The 17,707-nt window shown below is 40.8% G+C and overlaps 1 protein-coding gene across 6 annotated transcripts in view; it reads left to right on the top strand.

The window, feature by feature from the left end:
* The window catches only part of LOC144591994 (urea transporter 2-like), a 103,819-nt gene that overhangs the window by 41,921 nt on the left and 44,191 nt on the right, over positions 1–17,707 (top strand). For 3 of the 6 annotated variants that reach the window (XM_078396134.1, XM_078396143.1, XM_078396124.1), the window contains 3 exons: positions 2,112–2,215; positions 5,665–5,772; positions 7,807–7,951. In XM_078396134.1, the coding sequence (XP_078252260.1) occupies positions 2,150–2,215; positions 5,665–5,772; positions 7,807–7,951 (319 nt within the window). In that variant the 5' untranslated portion in view covers positions 2,112–2,149. Of the gene's footprint in view, positions 1–2,111; positions 2,216–5,664; positions 5,773–7,806; positions 7,952–17,707 lie in introns of those variants that run through there. The other 3 variants (XR_013547058.1, XM_078396162.1, XM_078396153.1) reach the window with 1 other exon arrangement.

Genomic DNA, 17,707 nt, shown 5'->3' on the forward strand with positions numbered 1-17,707 from the left:
ACGTTGGCTGGCAGTGACCTTGCATCTGATTAGGGAAGGTCAGCTGCTGAGCCTGGGCCGGCACCATGGAGGTATCTGGAGAGGACCCGGCAGCATTAGTGGAGAGGTCGGTGCAGCGGTCGATGATGTGACTGACCAACGGATGAGGACATGTGGAAGTGAAGACCGCTGCCGAGGGAAGGAACAAAGGAGGACCCAGCATGGGGGGACCGCCGTGAGGGAAGGGGGAGGGTTGGAAGAACAAAGGGGGACCTGGCATGGGGAGGGGGGTGGGGATTTGTAACTTTGTAAGCGCCCTTTAGGGACGACTATTTGCATACCTTGGTATGCAAGCAAAGAATTACACAGTGGCTTGTCACATGTGACAATAAAGTATTCAATTCAATTAAATTCAATTCAAGGTAGGGCCCAAAGCAAAATAGTTAGGCCATGCTGGGGGACCAGGAACTGACTCACCTCCACAACTGCTGAGAAAACTGAGTCTGAATACAATCGACCCGAAATGTCACCGATTCCTATCCAGAAATGCTACCTGTCCCACTGAGTTACTCCAGCATTTTGTGTCTATTTTTGGTGTAAACCAGCATCTGCAGTTCCTTCCCTACACCAAAACATCACCTGTCCATGTTCTCCAGGGATGCTGTCTGACCTGCTGAGTTACTCCAGCACTTTTTTGTTTTGTTTTTGTAATCAGCATCTGCAGTTCCTTGTTCCTACTTTTGGCTGAGAAGAATTTGTCAGCAAACCACCAGTCGGGCCACCGTTGCCTTGTGCCTGGTGCGTGTGTAATGTCTGTTACTCTGAAGATAACAAAATTATATTGTTTTGCTGTTTGTATTCTATTCCTACCCATCATGGAGTTTTAGCATTAACTTTGCAAGAAAAGTGACATCAGCCCATAACAATCATCTCCAGATGTCAAAGACCTAATATTGCCTGTTGGTTTAATGTCCATGGGGAATCGAGCACACTAGGAGCAGCAAAAAGAAGTAAAATTATTTATTTCTTAACTTAATAATATTTATTTCCTTTTGAGTGTCAGTCTTCAATTTATTTTTTGTTTTAGCAGAGATTTAAAGCTAATTTAAAATCCATGTCAATATCTGCATTTAGTTAACCCCTTTGTCCAGTAAAATCAACAAAGGTGATTATTTCTAGGCATAAGTATCTTGAATTTGCATTTCCTTATATTTACAACAGAAGTAATTTTTTCAGCAAACTACCATGGAGCTAAGAAATACTAGTGAAGCAACAATGAAAAATACTTGAGTTTCTTGGAAGCTGCAGAATCACTGAAATAGCTTGGTAACAGCTATCGGCTAGGAGAATTAATCCCATGACAATTTATATAAACTTAAATAGCTTTATAGATTTTTATATTGGTCATTTTTTTATATTCCACAAACATGGCTGTATATTAAAAAATCTTTCAAGATTTTTTGTGGAGAATTTCAAATTTTAGCAGCCTATGTATTTCTTTCCATATTTCTATGACAAATTTGGTAACACTAGAAGGTGCATCACCACCTCTTACTTTCCAGCAGAAGAAAATCCATATTCTGATCACTCAAAAAACTGAAGTTTCAGACAGGTTGCATTTTACTAAAACTGTACTTGAGGGTCCAAACTGCCACTAAAGCAAAGTGGAGCAAAGCAATGTCAGTAGAAATCACATTCAGTTCAACTCATAAGTTATGATTCCCACAACCCAGGTTCAACTTCTACAGGTGTACAGTAGAGAGCACACTGACTTATTGCCTGGTTCGGTAACTTGATCACCCAAGAGTGAAAGTGGTGGACTGATCCATCACAGAGATTGACCTCGCTACCATTGAAGGGATCTGGTTACCTAATATTACTGATGATTTAGTGTTATTGATTATTGTATAATTATTTGTTGTGTTATTGCATTAAAGCTGCAGCAAATAAGCCTTTCAGTGTTCTGACATGACAATTAAACACTCTTGACTCTCAGCTCTGTTGACTTTAGCACAATGCTAAAACTGCTTGATGTTGATCCTAGCTAGACAAGGTGGCCTGGATGTGGTTTTGATATGGGTGTCAATTTGGAGATGTAAGGATTTCCTGAAATATCACATTTCTTCCTGCAGGTTTTTCTCCACCATTCATTCTAACTGAGAGCTTGGAAATGATGCAGCATGATATCCAGGCCAATTGCGAACAAGTCTGGGAAAGCGTGGAATCTAACAATGAGGTGAGATCAAACCTTAGTGGTATTTTGAAAGCAGACATTGCATAGCTGATGGTGATCATGGTGTTCAATGGTGTCAAGGTGCTGATGAGGTTGATTGTGGGGAGCCAGACACGTCTTGGTCTCAAAACGTACTACCTGTGCTATGTGAAACACTTCTATTTTTCCTCCTCACAAGCAAGGTAAAATAACATACCTGATAGGTTTGCCTCCCCCCCCCCACACCTCTCCCCCCCACCCCGCTCCCCCCCCCCCCCCACCTCCTTGCCCATTTGCAGCTTCCAAATTTCCTAAGGTATCCTAAGGTAGAGTGTAGAACCACTGCTAAAATGGTGTACAGTTGATCAATCCATCTCTTGCATCTGATCAATTTATCTTCTGCAAATGCTCAACCCATCTCCTGCAAACAGATTGGCTACCTGCCTCTTATCCTACCTTCATTAAGACTGCATGTGGATTAGTGTGCTGGGGAGGAAAGCAAGGGTTGTTGATTTGTATTTCAGACTTTTGGGTGTTACGATTTATCCCCTGTGAGTTAAAAAAGTCCAGTTGAATATGACATCCTAAATTCCAATATCTATTTTGGTGAAAATATCAATTCCTGTTGGTCTATTTTATGAAATTATTTCAGCATTAAATTCAGTCTCCTTCACCTTCACTTTTGCTAATCTTGCCAGGAGCTTGTGGGACAGGATACATCTCAGCTTTGAAGAACTAATACTTGCTGATATAATTGAAAGTACTTGCCAACATTCTCAATTCCACTGTTGGGTCATAAGCTCATAAGGAAAAGGAGTAGAATTAGGCCATTCGGCCCATCAGGTCTACTCCGCCATTCAATCATGGCTGATCCGTCTCTCTCTCCTAACCAAATTCTCCTGCATTCTCCCCAAAACCTCTGATACCTGTACTAAAGCAACAAATAAAAAGTACATTACAAATCTATCATAAAGAAAGAATTGCACTCAGTCAAATGTAAAACAATCAAAGGGGATGAGTAATCAGTAATGTATACAAGATAAACAGCTTCTGAAACTACTTTTTCAAGAACTCGGGGCGACAATTAAAGTTGAGTGTTCACACTGATCACTGGGTGAGAGTCATCCAGCATCCAGCAATGTGACATTAAGGTGATGTATACTACTTGCACATGGCGGCGCCTAACGGCAGCGGCTGACTAGCAGTCTGTCCGTCTTTTTTTTCCCTTTTTTTGTTGTGTGTCGGTGTTGGGATGGTTTTTATATATATTTTTTGGTTGTGTATGTGTGGGAGGGGGTGGTGGTGTGGGTGTGGGGGAACTTTTCTCTTCCTCACGGCGCGGGGTGCGGCTCGGCTGCGGGGCCTAACATCGCCCGGTGCGGCTTGGCCGCTGGACTTTACATCCCGGTGCGGCTTGGCCGCTGGACTTTACATCACCCGGTGCGGCTTGGCCGCTGGACTTTACATCCCGGTGCGGCTTGGCCGCTGGACTTTACATCCCGGTGCGGCTTGGCCGCTGGACTTAACAGTGCCCGGTGCAGGTCGGCTGCGGGGCTTAACATCGCCCGGTGCAGCTCGGCTGCGGGACTTTTCACCGCTGGTGCGGCTCGGCTGCGGACTTGACATCGCCCGGTGCAGCTCGGCTGCGGGACTTTTCACCGCTGGTGCGGCTCGGCTGCGGACTTGACATCGCCCGGTGTGGCTCGACCGCGGGACTTAGCTGCGCAAGGCTTGGTCGCGGGCCTTTCATCGCCCGGTTCGGCCGCGAGACGTTTCAGCGCCCGGTGCGGGGACTGTGCGGGTCGGTCGGGGACGAGCTGTCTGTCCGTGGGCGTGGGGAAGAGAGTGGAAGTTTTGTTGCCTCCATCACAGTGAGGGGGTGTTTGGAGTCACTGTGATGGACGTTTGTGTTGGGGTTATGTGTCTTGTGTTCTTTTTTTTTTCTATGACTGCTATGTAGTTTCGTTCGGTACTTCGGTACCGAACGACAAATAAAGCTCTGTTATACCTGTTATATGGTAAAGCACACTGTATTTATTTGTGAGTTTATCTGTTATGAATATTTCTAAATTGGTCATTCAATTGAACAAATAGTTTGATTCTGTTAAAATCCTTCAATCATTAAGAAAATGTTTCCTGTTTTCAATCCCTCAAGTCAACGGCTTACAATGCTATAAACTTTAAAAATCCAGTGTTGAATGTCCATCTGAATTCTGTTTATGTAAACCATCTATTTTTGCAATATGCCTGTACTAATAATAAAATTGTGGTGTTTGGTGGTCCACAGAGGAAGGCAAATCATTTGGATCCTCAATTAAACAGTTTCTTGCATTTTTTCTAACTTGTTTCTCCTTTACTACAATGGACGATGAGCGGATTGTACCAGAATGGGAGGTGTTCTATTCAGTTTTCTCCCCATCTACCAAATTGCTTCTAGCAGCAGAAGGATTCCTCTTAATGTTTTTAATAACATCAGATCTAGGTCAATGTCAATTTCTAGGACTGTTTCCATCACAAAACATTGGATTAGCATTAAATGGGGTGAACAATAAGCAGGATTTATTAAAAAGATAAGGATTTGACATTAGGTTCTCAATGAACTGGAATTCTCTATGCATTGGAGTTTATACGTGCAAGCTTTATGTCCACAGTTGACATTTAAGATAACGTTAAGGAGTTAGGAATTTTCCATGACAGACTGGAATATGCAAGGACATATTCTAGTACTAAACAAGTACTTTTATTGTTCAGCGCTAATTTTTACCTAAAATTCGCTTGCATTGTTGATTAATACAGATAATCAATCCTGAGGATTTTTTAAGTTGACAGTACACTCTATCAATTATATCTTTGTCACGTCTTATGTACAAAAGAAAGAAAGAATTGTTACAGAATGGTAACAGCACAGTTCAATTCCTACCAACCTCCACTGCAACTCTCAGCTCTGATTTGCATTGTTTCAAATCGATATGCTTGGTATGTGGAATAAAGTCGTCAATCAAATAGATTCTGGGAACACAGGTGTCCAATTTTTTCATTGTGGTGAATAATTTATGTCAGTATTTCTTAAGTCATTGATTAATAAAAGGGTGAATTATTTGCTCATGTGCATCGAATATTATAAATGGTATGATAGCAAACTCATTAAGCAAAGTTATTAATACTTGCCTATGGTCTTGATTGGAATCTCAATTGTTTACACGTTCATTTTTAAAATGTTAAATGTAAATTTCTTCAGAATGGTTTCCTTTGACCGGGCAGCATGATCAAACTTCAGAACTGGTTCAATTACAAGCACATTTCTAACAATATGTACATTAAACCTATGTTTCGCTTTCAATTCTAATGAAACTAATTTAAATAATTTGCAATATATTTGTATGGCGACCCCAAAAATAAATTGTTTTATATTATACCAAATTTATAAATTTAAAACCTTGAATGCAAATTTAACTCACTTTGATTTTCTTCAGGAAACAATTCCAGTTATGGATTATCAGAACATAGGAGTCTTATTGGACAAATCAGCAATTTTAAGGAATGTTATTGTTACAGATCTCAATAAAGGAGCTGGCCCAAAGGTATGGGAAAATATTAGTCATTTATTTTTTAAATGGTTAATTGACCAATGTCATACAGCATAGAAACAGGCCCTTCAGCCCAACTTGTCCACACCGACCAACATGTCTCATCTACACTAGTCCCACCTGCTTGTGGTTGGCCCATATCCCTCTAAACCTATCCTATCCATGTACCTGTCTAAATGTTTCTGAAACATTGCGATTGTACCTGCCTCAACTACCTCCTCCAGCAGCTCGTTCCATACACCCACCACATTTTGTGTAAAAAAGTTACCCCTTAGTTTCCTATTAAATCTTTCCCCCCTCAACTTAAACCTATGTCCTGTGGTTCGCGATTCCCCAACTCAGGGCAAGAGACGCTGTGCGTTTACCCAATCTCTCACGATTTTGTACACTGTACACAGTGATATATAAGCGTTTTGGCACTTAGCCTCATGAAAATCATTATGGAAGTGAAAAAGTCAAAACTTCACATCAAAGAGTCTGATTGAGCACCATTAATAACATGAGCAGACTCCTACTGTTTTTTTTATAAGAGTTTACTTTTATGTTATTTATAGTACCATTTTCCTTCCAGGCAGCAAAAAGAGAAAAGAAACAACATTTATTGCATTTGTAAGCAATCATAATAAATGATGTAGCACGCTACAGTGCAACCTACAACTTGTAGATGGAAAGCATTTTCATAATTTTTTAATAATAGTTTAATTTATATAATATAGCTGTCTTCAGAGATGCAGCTATTAGACTGGTTTAAAATGAATAGCTTCTTATCTTATGGGTCTGATCTCTAAATTGATTCGGCTTGACCCTGAAATATTGGCCTAAAATCTCTACAAATGCTGCTCCCTGTTCACATTCACGTCATCCATCCACTGAATTTACTGCTTCCTTAAATTGTTTCCCCAATACAAACTGCCACAAAGAACTGTGGGCCTACTTGACTGGTGCAGTCCCAAGCAGTGCTAGGACCCTAAAATGTTTACAAAAAAACCCAAAACTTTTCTCCTTCTGTGGGTTTTTCCATTGATATGGATGGAATTGCTGAGGCCACATCTGGTCTAAACTGACGGATTAACTGAACAAATTTTCCAAGGTTGATAGACGTTGCTTTCTTGTGGCAGTGGTTCATGTAGACACTTAAAATGGTAGGGAGGACTGTGCCTGTGATGGACTGGGCTGAGTCCACCATTCTCTGCAGCCTCTCATGCCCCTGTGTGTTGCAATTGCCATATCAAGCCATGATTCAACTAGTCATGATACATCCTACAGTGACATGCCAAATCCTTTTAAACTTCAAAGAAATTTGACGTGCTGGTACACCTCCTTTGTGATTATATCTATGTGCTGGGCCCAGGGCAGGCCATTCGAGATGTTAATTCCCAGAAATTTGAAGCTGTTAACTGTCCATCGCCAACCCATCAACGAAAATCTTAAGAGAAATGTATAAAATTCTTGGGATAGGTGCAGAATTGATGCTTGCTCAGAGTAGTCACAGTCTCAAAATAAGAGGCGAGCCACTCAGGAGAGATGGTGTCTTGAACCTGCTAAGGAATGTTAGTTGAATATATCAAAAACTTGAAATCATTGAATTCACTCCTGGACTAAAGCCACCGTAACTTTCCATTGTGCCAAATTATGAATTTCTGTAAACTTTTCATAAGTAACTTATTAATCGATAAGGAAGTAAAATATTTCATCACATACGCAGAACACCCTAGGCAGTGCAAATACAAGCTCATTAAACAAATTGGCAATCTTGATAGCAATATGCTTTCAAATTTTACACACTATTTATACTGCATAAAGCATTCGATCTTTCCCTGGAGTTGACCAGTGAAGACAAAAACAGCTTGAATATTTAAATTTAAACTCCTCAGGTATGTATGATCTTATATCTGAATTGTTTTTACCACAATTCCCCAGCCTCATTTTAAATTAGAATAATTTGAATACATTTGTTACGTACAAGATAACAGATATGTAAAGTTATCATCACAATAAAATCATGGTACACTAACTTTCTTTTAATAGTTTGAGAAACAGAAATCATTCATGGAGTCAAAGAAAACAATTGAGGAGTTATCATTCGTGCAACAAAATAACATGAAAAACATCTTTTTGAAAGGAGTACGCTATCTGTCTGGTGATATGAGAGAATTTGGTTACTGGATCAAAGGTAAGTGAATATTGAAGATTTATTCTCAATGTGGCGTCCCAACATTGCAAGAAAATATTTTTCAATAACAGGGGTGTGAAGAAGACGGGTAAATTTCTGAAATCAATGTAAATGAAATGAATATATCTACATTTATGTATTATAGATATAAGATAAACCTGTCAATAAACATAGACAAAACAGTTGAGATTCTCTAGTTAGGTGCAATATTTTAGAGAAACATAGTCAGGGAATATTGAGCAGATTGTGATAATTTTTGGCCTACTGAGATAACATCAGGCCAAAGATATGGACACATATAGATAAAGTAAAATAAAAGTCAAATAAGTTCTGAACTTTGCTTGGGTACGGGAATACTTTGCAGAATCCTTTATCAAGAGATGGAGTGATTTTGATATGGTCAAAAATAGAATTATTTTTCATCTTTATCTGTGAAATAAATAGAGTAAATTATACTTTTTCTTGGTGTTTTCTATCCTTTCATCTTGTCCTCTGTAATTTTTTTGTTAAAATACTTCTTATTTTCCACTTCAACAATATCAATTTACATTTATGCAGCATCATTAGAACAATGAGATGTCCACATTTACTTAAGAGCACAATAATACAAATACTAGCATTCCTTGCATTTTTTTAAAATTAGCTTACAGCATTGATCATTGCTCCTCCATGATTCAGAATTATATGGGAAAAAGTAGATAATGCAGGCAAATGGATGCTAAACTGGGGCAGCATCTAAACACCACTAATGTTTCATCTCAACACATTATTGCAGAATTCAGGCATCCCTAACTGCTGTTTATTACTTTTTACCAAACTCAGGCTAGCACTGGTTGAAACCACCTAAAAAAGTATTCCACACCCACAATACTTAGATCGACACAAAATGCTGGAGTAACTCAGTGAGACAGGCAGCATCTCTGGAGAGAATAGATGGGTGATGTTTCAGGTCGAGACCTTTCTTCACCCGAAAATTTACCCATTCCTTCTCTCCGGAGATGCTGCCTGTCCCATTGAGTTACCCCAGCTTTTTGTATCTATCTTCGGTTTAAACCAGCATCTGCAGTTCCTTCCCACCCACAATATTTAGGTTCTGTAATTGACAGTGTAACATAAGAATAGAAAATATAGAAGCAAATGTAACCCATTCAAGACAAATCAGATTTATTGTCATTTGCACAAGTATGGCAAGGCACAGGCATTATGAAAATCTTGCCAGCAAAAGCATCATAGGCACATATATTTACATTGCACAAAATTTATCATATGCACAAGCACCTCACTGTGCTTGTGCATATGATAATATATTCAATTTGACTTGAAAGGGATATTCCCACCTGTATATTTAATCTACCAATGCTCCATATAACCTTCCAACTGATCTATACCCTGCTGTAGCCTTAGACAACTGTCCTTGCTATCCACAACATAATCAATTTGTGAGTCATCCACATGTTTTCTAATCATACCTCCTATATACACACATCCAAGTCATTAATATCACAAACAGCAAATATCCATAGCACCAATCCATCTGGTACACCATAGTCACAGATTCCCAATAAAACAAATATTCATTCACCATTGCCCTCTGCCTTCTTCTTCTTCTTCTTCTTAAGCCCTTGGCTCCTCTGAGGATCATAGGCCATTGACAAATGTCCTCCACCTCCCTCGGTTGTTGGCGGTTCTTTTGAGATCTCCCCAGTTGAGCCCACTCCCAGACACTTCTGCCTGGACACCTCTTCTCCAGCTGCTCCTGGGGCGACCTCTTTTCCTTTTTCCTTGGGGGTTCCATTTCAGGGCTTGCCGGGTGATGTTTGTGGCAGGTTTTCTCAGGGTGTGTCCAATCCAACTCTTTCGAATTTGTAAGTCAATGGGATCCTGGCTTGTTCTTTTCCACAGGTCCACATTGCTTACTTTGTCTCTCCTCCAGATGTTTGGTATTCTCCTAAGGCAGGTGTTAATGAATGTTTGCAGCCTGTTTGTTGTGTGTTTTGTTGTTGTCCATGTCTCTGATCCATACAGCATTACCTGCTTCACATTTGAATTAAATTTGCGTATTTTGGTGTTGATTGAGATGTATTTTGAACTCCAGATCTTCCTGAGCATGTTAAACACCACCCTAACCTTATTGATTCTGCTTTTTATGTCTGCATCTGCCCCTCTGCTCCGGTGGTGTCTACAAAACTGCCTAGGTATGTGAATGTTTCTACCTCCTCCAGGGCAGTGCTGTGCATGAAGATAGGGTTGCTGGTTTTGGAATGGATCTTCATCACCTGTGTCTTTGTTGTATTGGGTGTAAGACCAAGTTTTGTTGCAGCTTGTAAGAGTCTGTCCGTCTTCTCCTGCATTTGTATCTGTGTGTGTGAAAAGAGAGCTATGTCATCTGCAACGTCAAGGTCATCTAACTGTTCCCACATTGTCCACTGAATTCCATTTCTTTTCCCTTCAGTTGTTTCCATCATGATCCAGTCAATTGCCAGGAGGAGCAGGAATGGTGACAGTAGACATCCCTGCTTGACACCCATCTTGACACTAAAGTTCTGGGAGAGCTGGCCTGCATGCATAACCTTGCATGAGGTTCCATCATTCGAGTTCTTGATTAAGTTTATGATCTTGGTGGGAATTCCATAGTGGTCCATTAGGTGTCATAGTGTTGTCCTGTCTAAGCTGTCAAACGCTTTTTCAAAGTCGATGAAGTTGATATACAGGGACGTGTTCCATTCAATAGACTGTTCAATGATGATGCGTAGTGTTGCTATGTGGTCTGTGCATGAGCGATCCTTCCTGAATCCTGCTTGCTGGTCCCGTAGCCTCTCGTCTACAGCTTCCTGAAGATGGTTCAGGATGACCCGGTTTAGAATTTTAATGGGTACAGAAAGTAGGGTGATCCCTCAGTAGTTGTTACATTATCTTAGGTCCCCTTTTTTTGGCAGTTTCACAATGTATCCCTCTGCCCATTCTGTGGGTGTCTTTTCCTCCTCCCAAATTCTCCCAAAGAAGCCGTAGAGCATGTCTGTTGATGGGCAAGAGTGACCATAATATGGTTGAGTTCTTCATTAGGATGGAGAGTGATTTAGTTAATTCAGAAACAACGGTTCTGAACTTAAAGAAAGGTAACTTTGAGGGCATGAGACGTGAATTGGCCAAGATAGACTGGCAATTGATTCTTAAAGAGTTGACGGTGGATATGCAATGGAAGGCATTTAAAGACCGTATGGATGAACTACAACAATTGTTGATCCCAGTTTGGCAAAATAATAAATCAGGGAAGGAAGTGCATCCGTGGCTAACAAGGGAGATTAGGGATAGTATCAAAACAAAAGATGAAGCGTACAAATTAGCAAGAAAAAGCAGCCTACCAGAGGAGTGGGAGAAATTCAGAGTCCAGCATGGGAGGTCAAAGGGCTTAATTAGGAAAGGGAAAATAGATTATGAAAGAAAACTGGCAGGGAACATAAAAACTGACTGCAAAAGCTTTTATAGATATGTGAAGAGAAAAAGATTAGTTAAAACAAATGTAGGTCCCTTGCAGTCAGAAACAGGTGAATTGATCATGGGGAACAAGGACATGGCAGACCAATTGAATAACTACTTTGGTTCTGTCTTCACTAAGGAAGACATAAATAATCTGCCGGAAATAGCAGGGGACCGGGGGTCAAATGAGATGGAGGAACTGAGTGAAATCCAAGTTAGTCGGGAAGTGGTGTTAGGTAAATTGAATGGATTAAAGGCCGATAAATCCCCAGTGCCAGATAGGCTGCATCCCAGAGTGCTTAAGGAGGTAGCCCCAGAAATAGTGGATGCGTTCGTGATAATTTTTCAAAACTCTTTAAATTCTGGAGAGTTCCTGAGGATTGGAGGGTAGCTAATGTAACCCCACTTTTCAAAAAGGGAGGGAGAGAGAAAACGGGGAATTATAGACCAGTTAGCCTAACATCGGCAGTGGGGAAAATGCAAAATTCAGTTATTAAAGATGGGATAGCAGCACATTTGGAAAGTGGTGAAATCATTGGACAAAGTCAGCATGGATTTATGAAAGGTAAATCATGTCTGACGAATCTTATAGAATTTTTCGAGGATGTAACTAGTAGAGTGGATAAGGGAGAACCAGTGGATGTGTTATATCTGGACTTCCAGAAGGCTTTCGACAAGGTCCCACATAAGAGATTAGTGTGCAAACTTAAAGCACACGATATTGTGGGTTCAGTATTGATGTGGATAGAGAACTGGCTGGCAGGCAGGAAGCAAAGAGTAGGAATAATCGGGTCCTTTTTAGAATGGCAGGCAGTGACTAGTGGGGTACCGCAAGGCTCAGTGCTGGGACCCCAGCTATTTACAATATATATTAATGATTTGGACGAGGGAATTGAATGAAACATCTCCAAGTTTGCGGATGACACGAAGCTGGGGGGCAGTGTTAGCTGTGAGGAGGATGCTAGGAGGCTGCAACGTGACTTGGATAGGTTAGGTGAGTGGGCAAATGCATGGCAGATGCAGTATAATGTGGATAAATGTGAGGTTATCCACTTTGGTGGCAAGAATAGGAAAGCAGACTATTATCTGAATGGTGGCCGATTAGGAGAAGGGGAGATGCAACGTGACCTGGGTGTCGTGGTGCACCAGTCATTGAAAGTAGGCATGCAGGTGCAGCATGCAGTGAAGAAAGCGAATGGTATGTTGGCATTCATAGCGAGGGGATTTGAGTATAGGAGCAGGGAGGTTCTGCTGCAGTTGTACAGGGCATTGGTGAGACCACACCTGGAGTATTGCATACAGTTTTGGTCTCCTAATCTGAGGAAAGACATTCTTGCCATAGAGGGAGTACAGAGAAGGTTCACCAGATTGATTCCTGGGATGGCAGGACTTTCGTATGAAGAAAGACTGGATAGACTTGGCTTGTACTCGCTGGAATTTAGAAGATTGAGGGGGGATCTTATAGAAACTTACAAAATTGTTAAGGGGTTGGACAGGCTAGATGTAGGAAGATTGTTCCCGATGTTGGGGAAGTCCAGAACAAGGGGTCACAGTTTAAGGATAAGGGGGAAGTCTTTTAGGGCCGAGATGAGAAAGTTTTTTTTCACACAGAGAGTGGTGAATCTGTGGAATTCTGTCACAGAAGGTAGTTGAGGCCAGTTCATTGGCTATATTTAAGAGGGAGTTAGATGTGGCCCTTGTGGCTAGAGAGATCAGGGGGTATGGAGAGAAGGCAGGTACGGGATACTGAGTTGGATGATCAGCCATGATCATATTGAATGGCGGTGCAGGCCCAAAGGGCCAAATGGCCTACTCCTGCACCTATTTTCTATGTTTCTATGTTTCTATGAGTCTATATCTACTTTAAGGGCTTCAGGTGGAATATTGTCAGGGTCAGCAGCCTTGCCAGTTTTCAGTCGCTTGATTGCAGCCTTTATTTCTGATTTTGTTGGTCTATCACACTTAATATGTAGTGGTTTCCTGGTTTTGGGAATATGTGGCTGTACTGCCGGTGGTGGCCTGTTTAAGACTTCTTCAAAATGCTCTACCCATCTGTCGAGCTGCGCCTCCTGGGTTGAAAGCAGTTGGCCGTTCTTGTCTGTAATTGGTTTATTACTGTGCAGGTATGTCCCGGACAATTTCCTTGTGATGGTATATAACTCCCTCATGTTCTTTTAAGTCGCCGCAATTTCTGCCTCCTTGGCTAGCCTCTCCACCAGTGTTCTCTTGTCCCTCCTGATGTTCTTTCGCACTTCTTTGTGGCATCTGTTGTACTCCTTTTGGGCCAAAGCCTTTTCAGTTATTGTTCTTGAGTTGTTCACCTTTTCTTTGAACTTTCACCTCTGTTGGATTGTGTTGAGGTTTGCTGGTGTTATCCACTCCTTGTGCTTTTGGGTCCTTCTCCCTAGGGCCTCCTCACAGGTTGAGCTCCAAGCAACTTTTAGGTGTTCCCACTCCTCATTTATTGTCCATCCTTCCTTCCTCCTCCCTCTGCCTCTCTCTTATAAGTAAATTATGGATCCAATTAACCAGTCCAATTAGACATCTACCACCTAATCTCAATGCAAGAGCTTTAACAGGTAGGATGGACTATCTCAAGGTGAGGATTGGTTTAAGGGATTGGAAAATGATAGCCATAACGGAAATATGGCTGAGAAAAATGCAAGAGTGGCAGCTCAATGCCCAAGAGTACAGATGCTACAGGTGTGGTAGTGGTACAGGTAAGCGAAGTACAGGACTGTATTATAGGGCTTACAGGCATGAGCTGGGGAATTAGAGGAACAGATGTGCAGGAAACTCTCAGACAGTTGTAAGAATAGGGGTATTATTAGTGTGAGATTTTAGCTTTTCAAGTAATGACTAGGTCACACACAGTTTAAAGAACTTGGATGGGATAAAATATGTTAAATATGTTCAAGGAAGCTTCCTTAATCAGTATAGAGAGGGTGCAACACTGGATCTCCTCTTGGTGAATGAGTTTCGACAAGTGACTGAGGTTTTGGTGAGCGAGCACTTTGGGACCAGTGACCATTATTCTAATACTTTTTTAACGGTTGTGAAGAAAGATAGGACTGGTCCAGAAGTTAAAGTCCTAAATTGGAAAATGCCAATTTTGGAGGCATTAGATGGGATGTTGCTGAGGTCACCTAGGTGAGACAGTTTGCAGGTAAAACGACGTCCGACAAGTGGGAGACTTTTAAAAATACAACAGCAAGAGTTCAAGGAGAGTATTTTCCTGTAGAGCAAGGGGTATGGCTGGCAATATTGGGTGGCTATGGATGATGAAAGATATTGAGGCATTGGTCAGGAAAAAGGAGGCAATCATTAAGTTTAGACAGTCAGGATCAAGTGAGTAGCTCAATGAGCATAAAGAGTGTAGGAATAGTAAGTGAAGGGAAATAAGAAGGGAACATAAAAGTGGATGAAATGGATCCGGCTGGCAAGATAGAGCAAAATCCTAAAAGATCCTACAGGTATATTAAGAGAGAAAATGTGGCTAGGGGGAGAATAGGACCTCCTTAAAGATCAGTGTGGCCATCTGTGAGTGGACCCAGAAAAGATGGGTGAGATTTTGTATTGAATATTTCTCATCAGTTTTTACTGTGGAGAAGGAGTTGAGCCAAATGAGTTGTGATGCCTTCGAACATATACAAATTACCAAAGAGGAGGTATTGCCAGTCTTAAGGCACATTAAGGTGGATAAATCCCCAGGACCTGACCAAGTGTATCTTCAAACCATGTGGGAAGCAAGGGTAGACATTGTGGAGGCCTTTGTAGATTTATTTGTTTCATGTTTAACTACAGATGAAGTTCCAGAAGACTAATTTTGTATTGTTATTTAAGAAGAGCAGCAAGGAGAAGCCGGAGAACTACAAGCCAGTGAGCCTGACATCAGTGATGGGTAACTTAGTTTATTTGGAGAAATAGCATGGGAGCAGGCACCAATCCACCAAATCCATGCCAACTATTGATCACCCATTCACACTAGTTCTATGTTATCCCACTTTCACATGCACTGCCTACACACTAGGGGCAATTTTCAGAGGCCAATTAACCTACTAACCTGCACATCTTTGGGATGTGGGAAGAAACTGTAGCACCCAGAAGAATCCCACATGGTCACAGGAAGCATGTGCAAACTTACTGAAGCGAATTCTGAAGGAGAGGATCTACTAGCATTTGGATAGACAAGAATTAATTATGATTAGTCAGTAAGTATATATATGTGGGAAATTGAGTCTCACAAATTTAATAGAGCTTTTTGAAGAGGGAACCAAGAGGATTGGTGAAGGCAGGCAGTGGACATAGTCTATAAGAAATTCAGCGACGCCTTTGACAAGGTCGCACATTGTAGGCTCATCTGGAAAATTAATATGCAATCTAGGAAGAGCTAACTGATTAGGTGCTTCATCGATTTGATGGGAGAAAGCATGGTGGAAAGTTGTTTTTCAAACTGAAGACCTATGGTTAATAGTGTGCCACAAGAATTGGATTTGGTCCCTTTATCCGTCATTTATTTAAACAATTTGGATGAGAACATTTTGATGCAATTTGAGAAGGAAAAGGTTGCAATTTGAGAAGGAAAAGGTTGCAATTTGAGAAGGAAAAGGTTGCAATTTGAGAAGGAAAAGGTTAAATCGGAAGTGTCAGTGTTGCAGTTTAACAAAGGGAACTATGAAGGCATGAGAGAGGAGCTGGCCAAAGGACTGGAAATGGATCCTAGCAGGAATGACGGTGGAACAGCAATGGCAGGAATTTCTGGGCAAAATCCGGAAGACGCAAGATCATTTAATTCCAAAAAGGAAGAAAGATTCTAAGGGGAGTAGGAGGCAACCGTGGCTGACAAGGGAAGTTAGGGATGGAATAAAACTGAAAGAAAAGATGTATAACACAGCAAAGAGTAGCCGGAAGCCAGAGGATTGGGAAACTTTCATAGGATAACAGAAGGTAACAGAACGGGCAATACGGGCTGAAAAGATGAAGTACGAGGGGGAGCTGGCCAAGAATATAAAGAAGGACAGTAAAAGCTTCTTTAGATATGTTAAGAGAAAAAGAGTAGCAAAGTCAAATGTGGGTCCCTTGAAGGCAGACACGGGTGAAATTATTATGGGTAACAAGGAAATGGCAGAAGAGTTGAACAGGTACTTCGGATCTGTCTTCACTAAGGAAGGTACAAAAAATCTCCCAGATGTACTGGAGCACAGAGGATTTCGGGGGATAGAGGAACTGAAAGAAATTTTCATTAGGCGAGAAATAGTATTGGGTAGACTATTGGGACTGAAGGGTCCTCAGGGAGGTGGCTCTAGAAATAGTGGACGCATTGGTGATCATTTTCCAATATTCAATAGATTCAGGATCAGAATATAAATACACTGTTGTAGGAAACAATAACCAATATCACTGGGTGATAAGAAAAGTTATTCGAAAAATGTTTATTTTCCACAGTTCCTGGGAAATTAGGTAACATTGTGCATTCAAGTAATTTGGTCCTATTTATCAGCAGATGCACATAGTCAGATTAGTGTTCATTGAATCCAAAATGTAACTGGAGGTAACTTATGACAATAAATACTAGGATTTTGATTAACCATAAAAAAGAAGTCATATGTGTCAAATAAGCATGATAGTACCATCATAGTGCATCTACGTTCCCTTTTACTAAAAATATTGTTTTTCATAAATGTATGTCCACACTGCAATTTTTAAAGTTCATTACACAGTATAACTCCAAAAATGATGTGAAATGCTTTCATGTAATGCAACATAAAACCAATGAAGAACTGCTGAGGATCATCTGATCATTTAACCTGTCACCTACAATTGTAAATTATTTATTACAATAGCTGCAAAACCTACCCTCCTGAAACCTCAAGAGATAATGAATCATGTGTTTAATGGTCATATATACCAAAACAGAACAATGAAATTCTTAGTTGCAGCAGCAGCATAACAGGTTTCTAAACACAGTACTCAACAGATAACCCAATAACCAAATTTGTTTTTTGGAAAGACTGGGCTTGTAATCACTGGAATTTAGAAGGATAAGAGGGGATCTTATAGAAACAAATAAAATTATAAAAGAACTGGACAAGCTAGATGCAGGAAAAATGTTCCCAATGTTGGGGGAGTCCAGAACCAGGGGCCACAGCCTAAGAATAAAGGGGAGGCCATTTAAAACTGAGGTGAAAAAAAAAGTTTTCTCCCAGAGAGTTGTGCATTTGTGGAATTCTCTGCCACAGAAGGCAGTAGAGGCCAATTTACTGGATGAATTTAAAAGAG

The sequence above is a fragment of the Rhinoraja longicauda genome, chromosome 1 (assembly GCF_053455715.1).
Source record: "Rhinoraja longicauda isolate Sanriku21f chromosome 1, sRhiLon1.1, whole genome shotgun sequence".
NCBI lineage: Eukaryota > Metazoa > Chordata > Chondrichthyes > Rajiformes > Arhynchobatidae > Rhinoraja > Rhinoraja longicauda.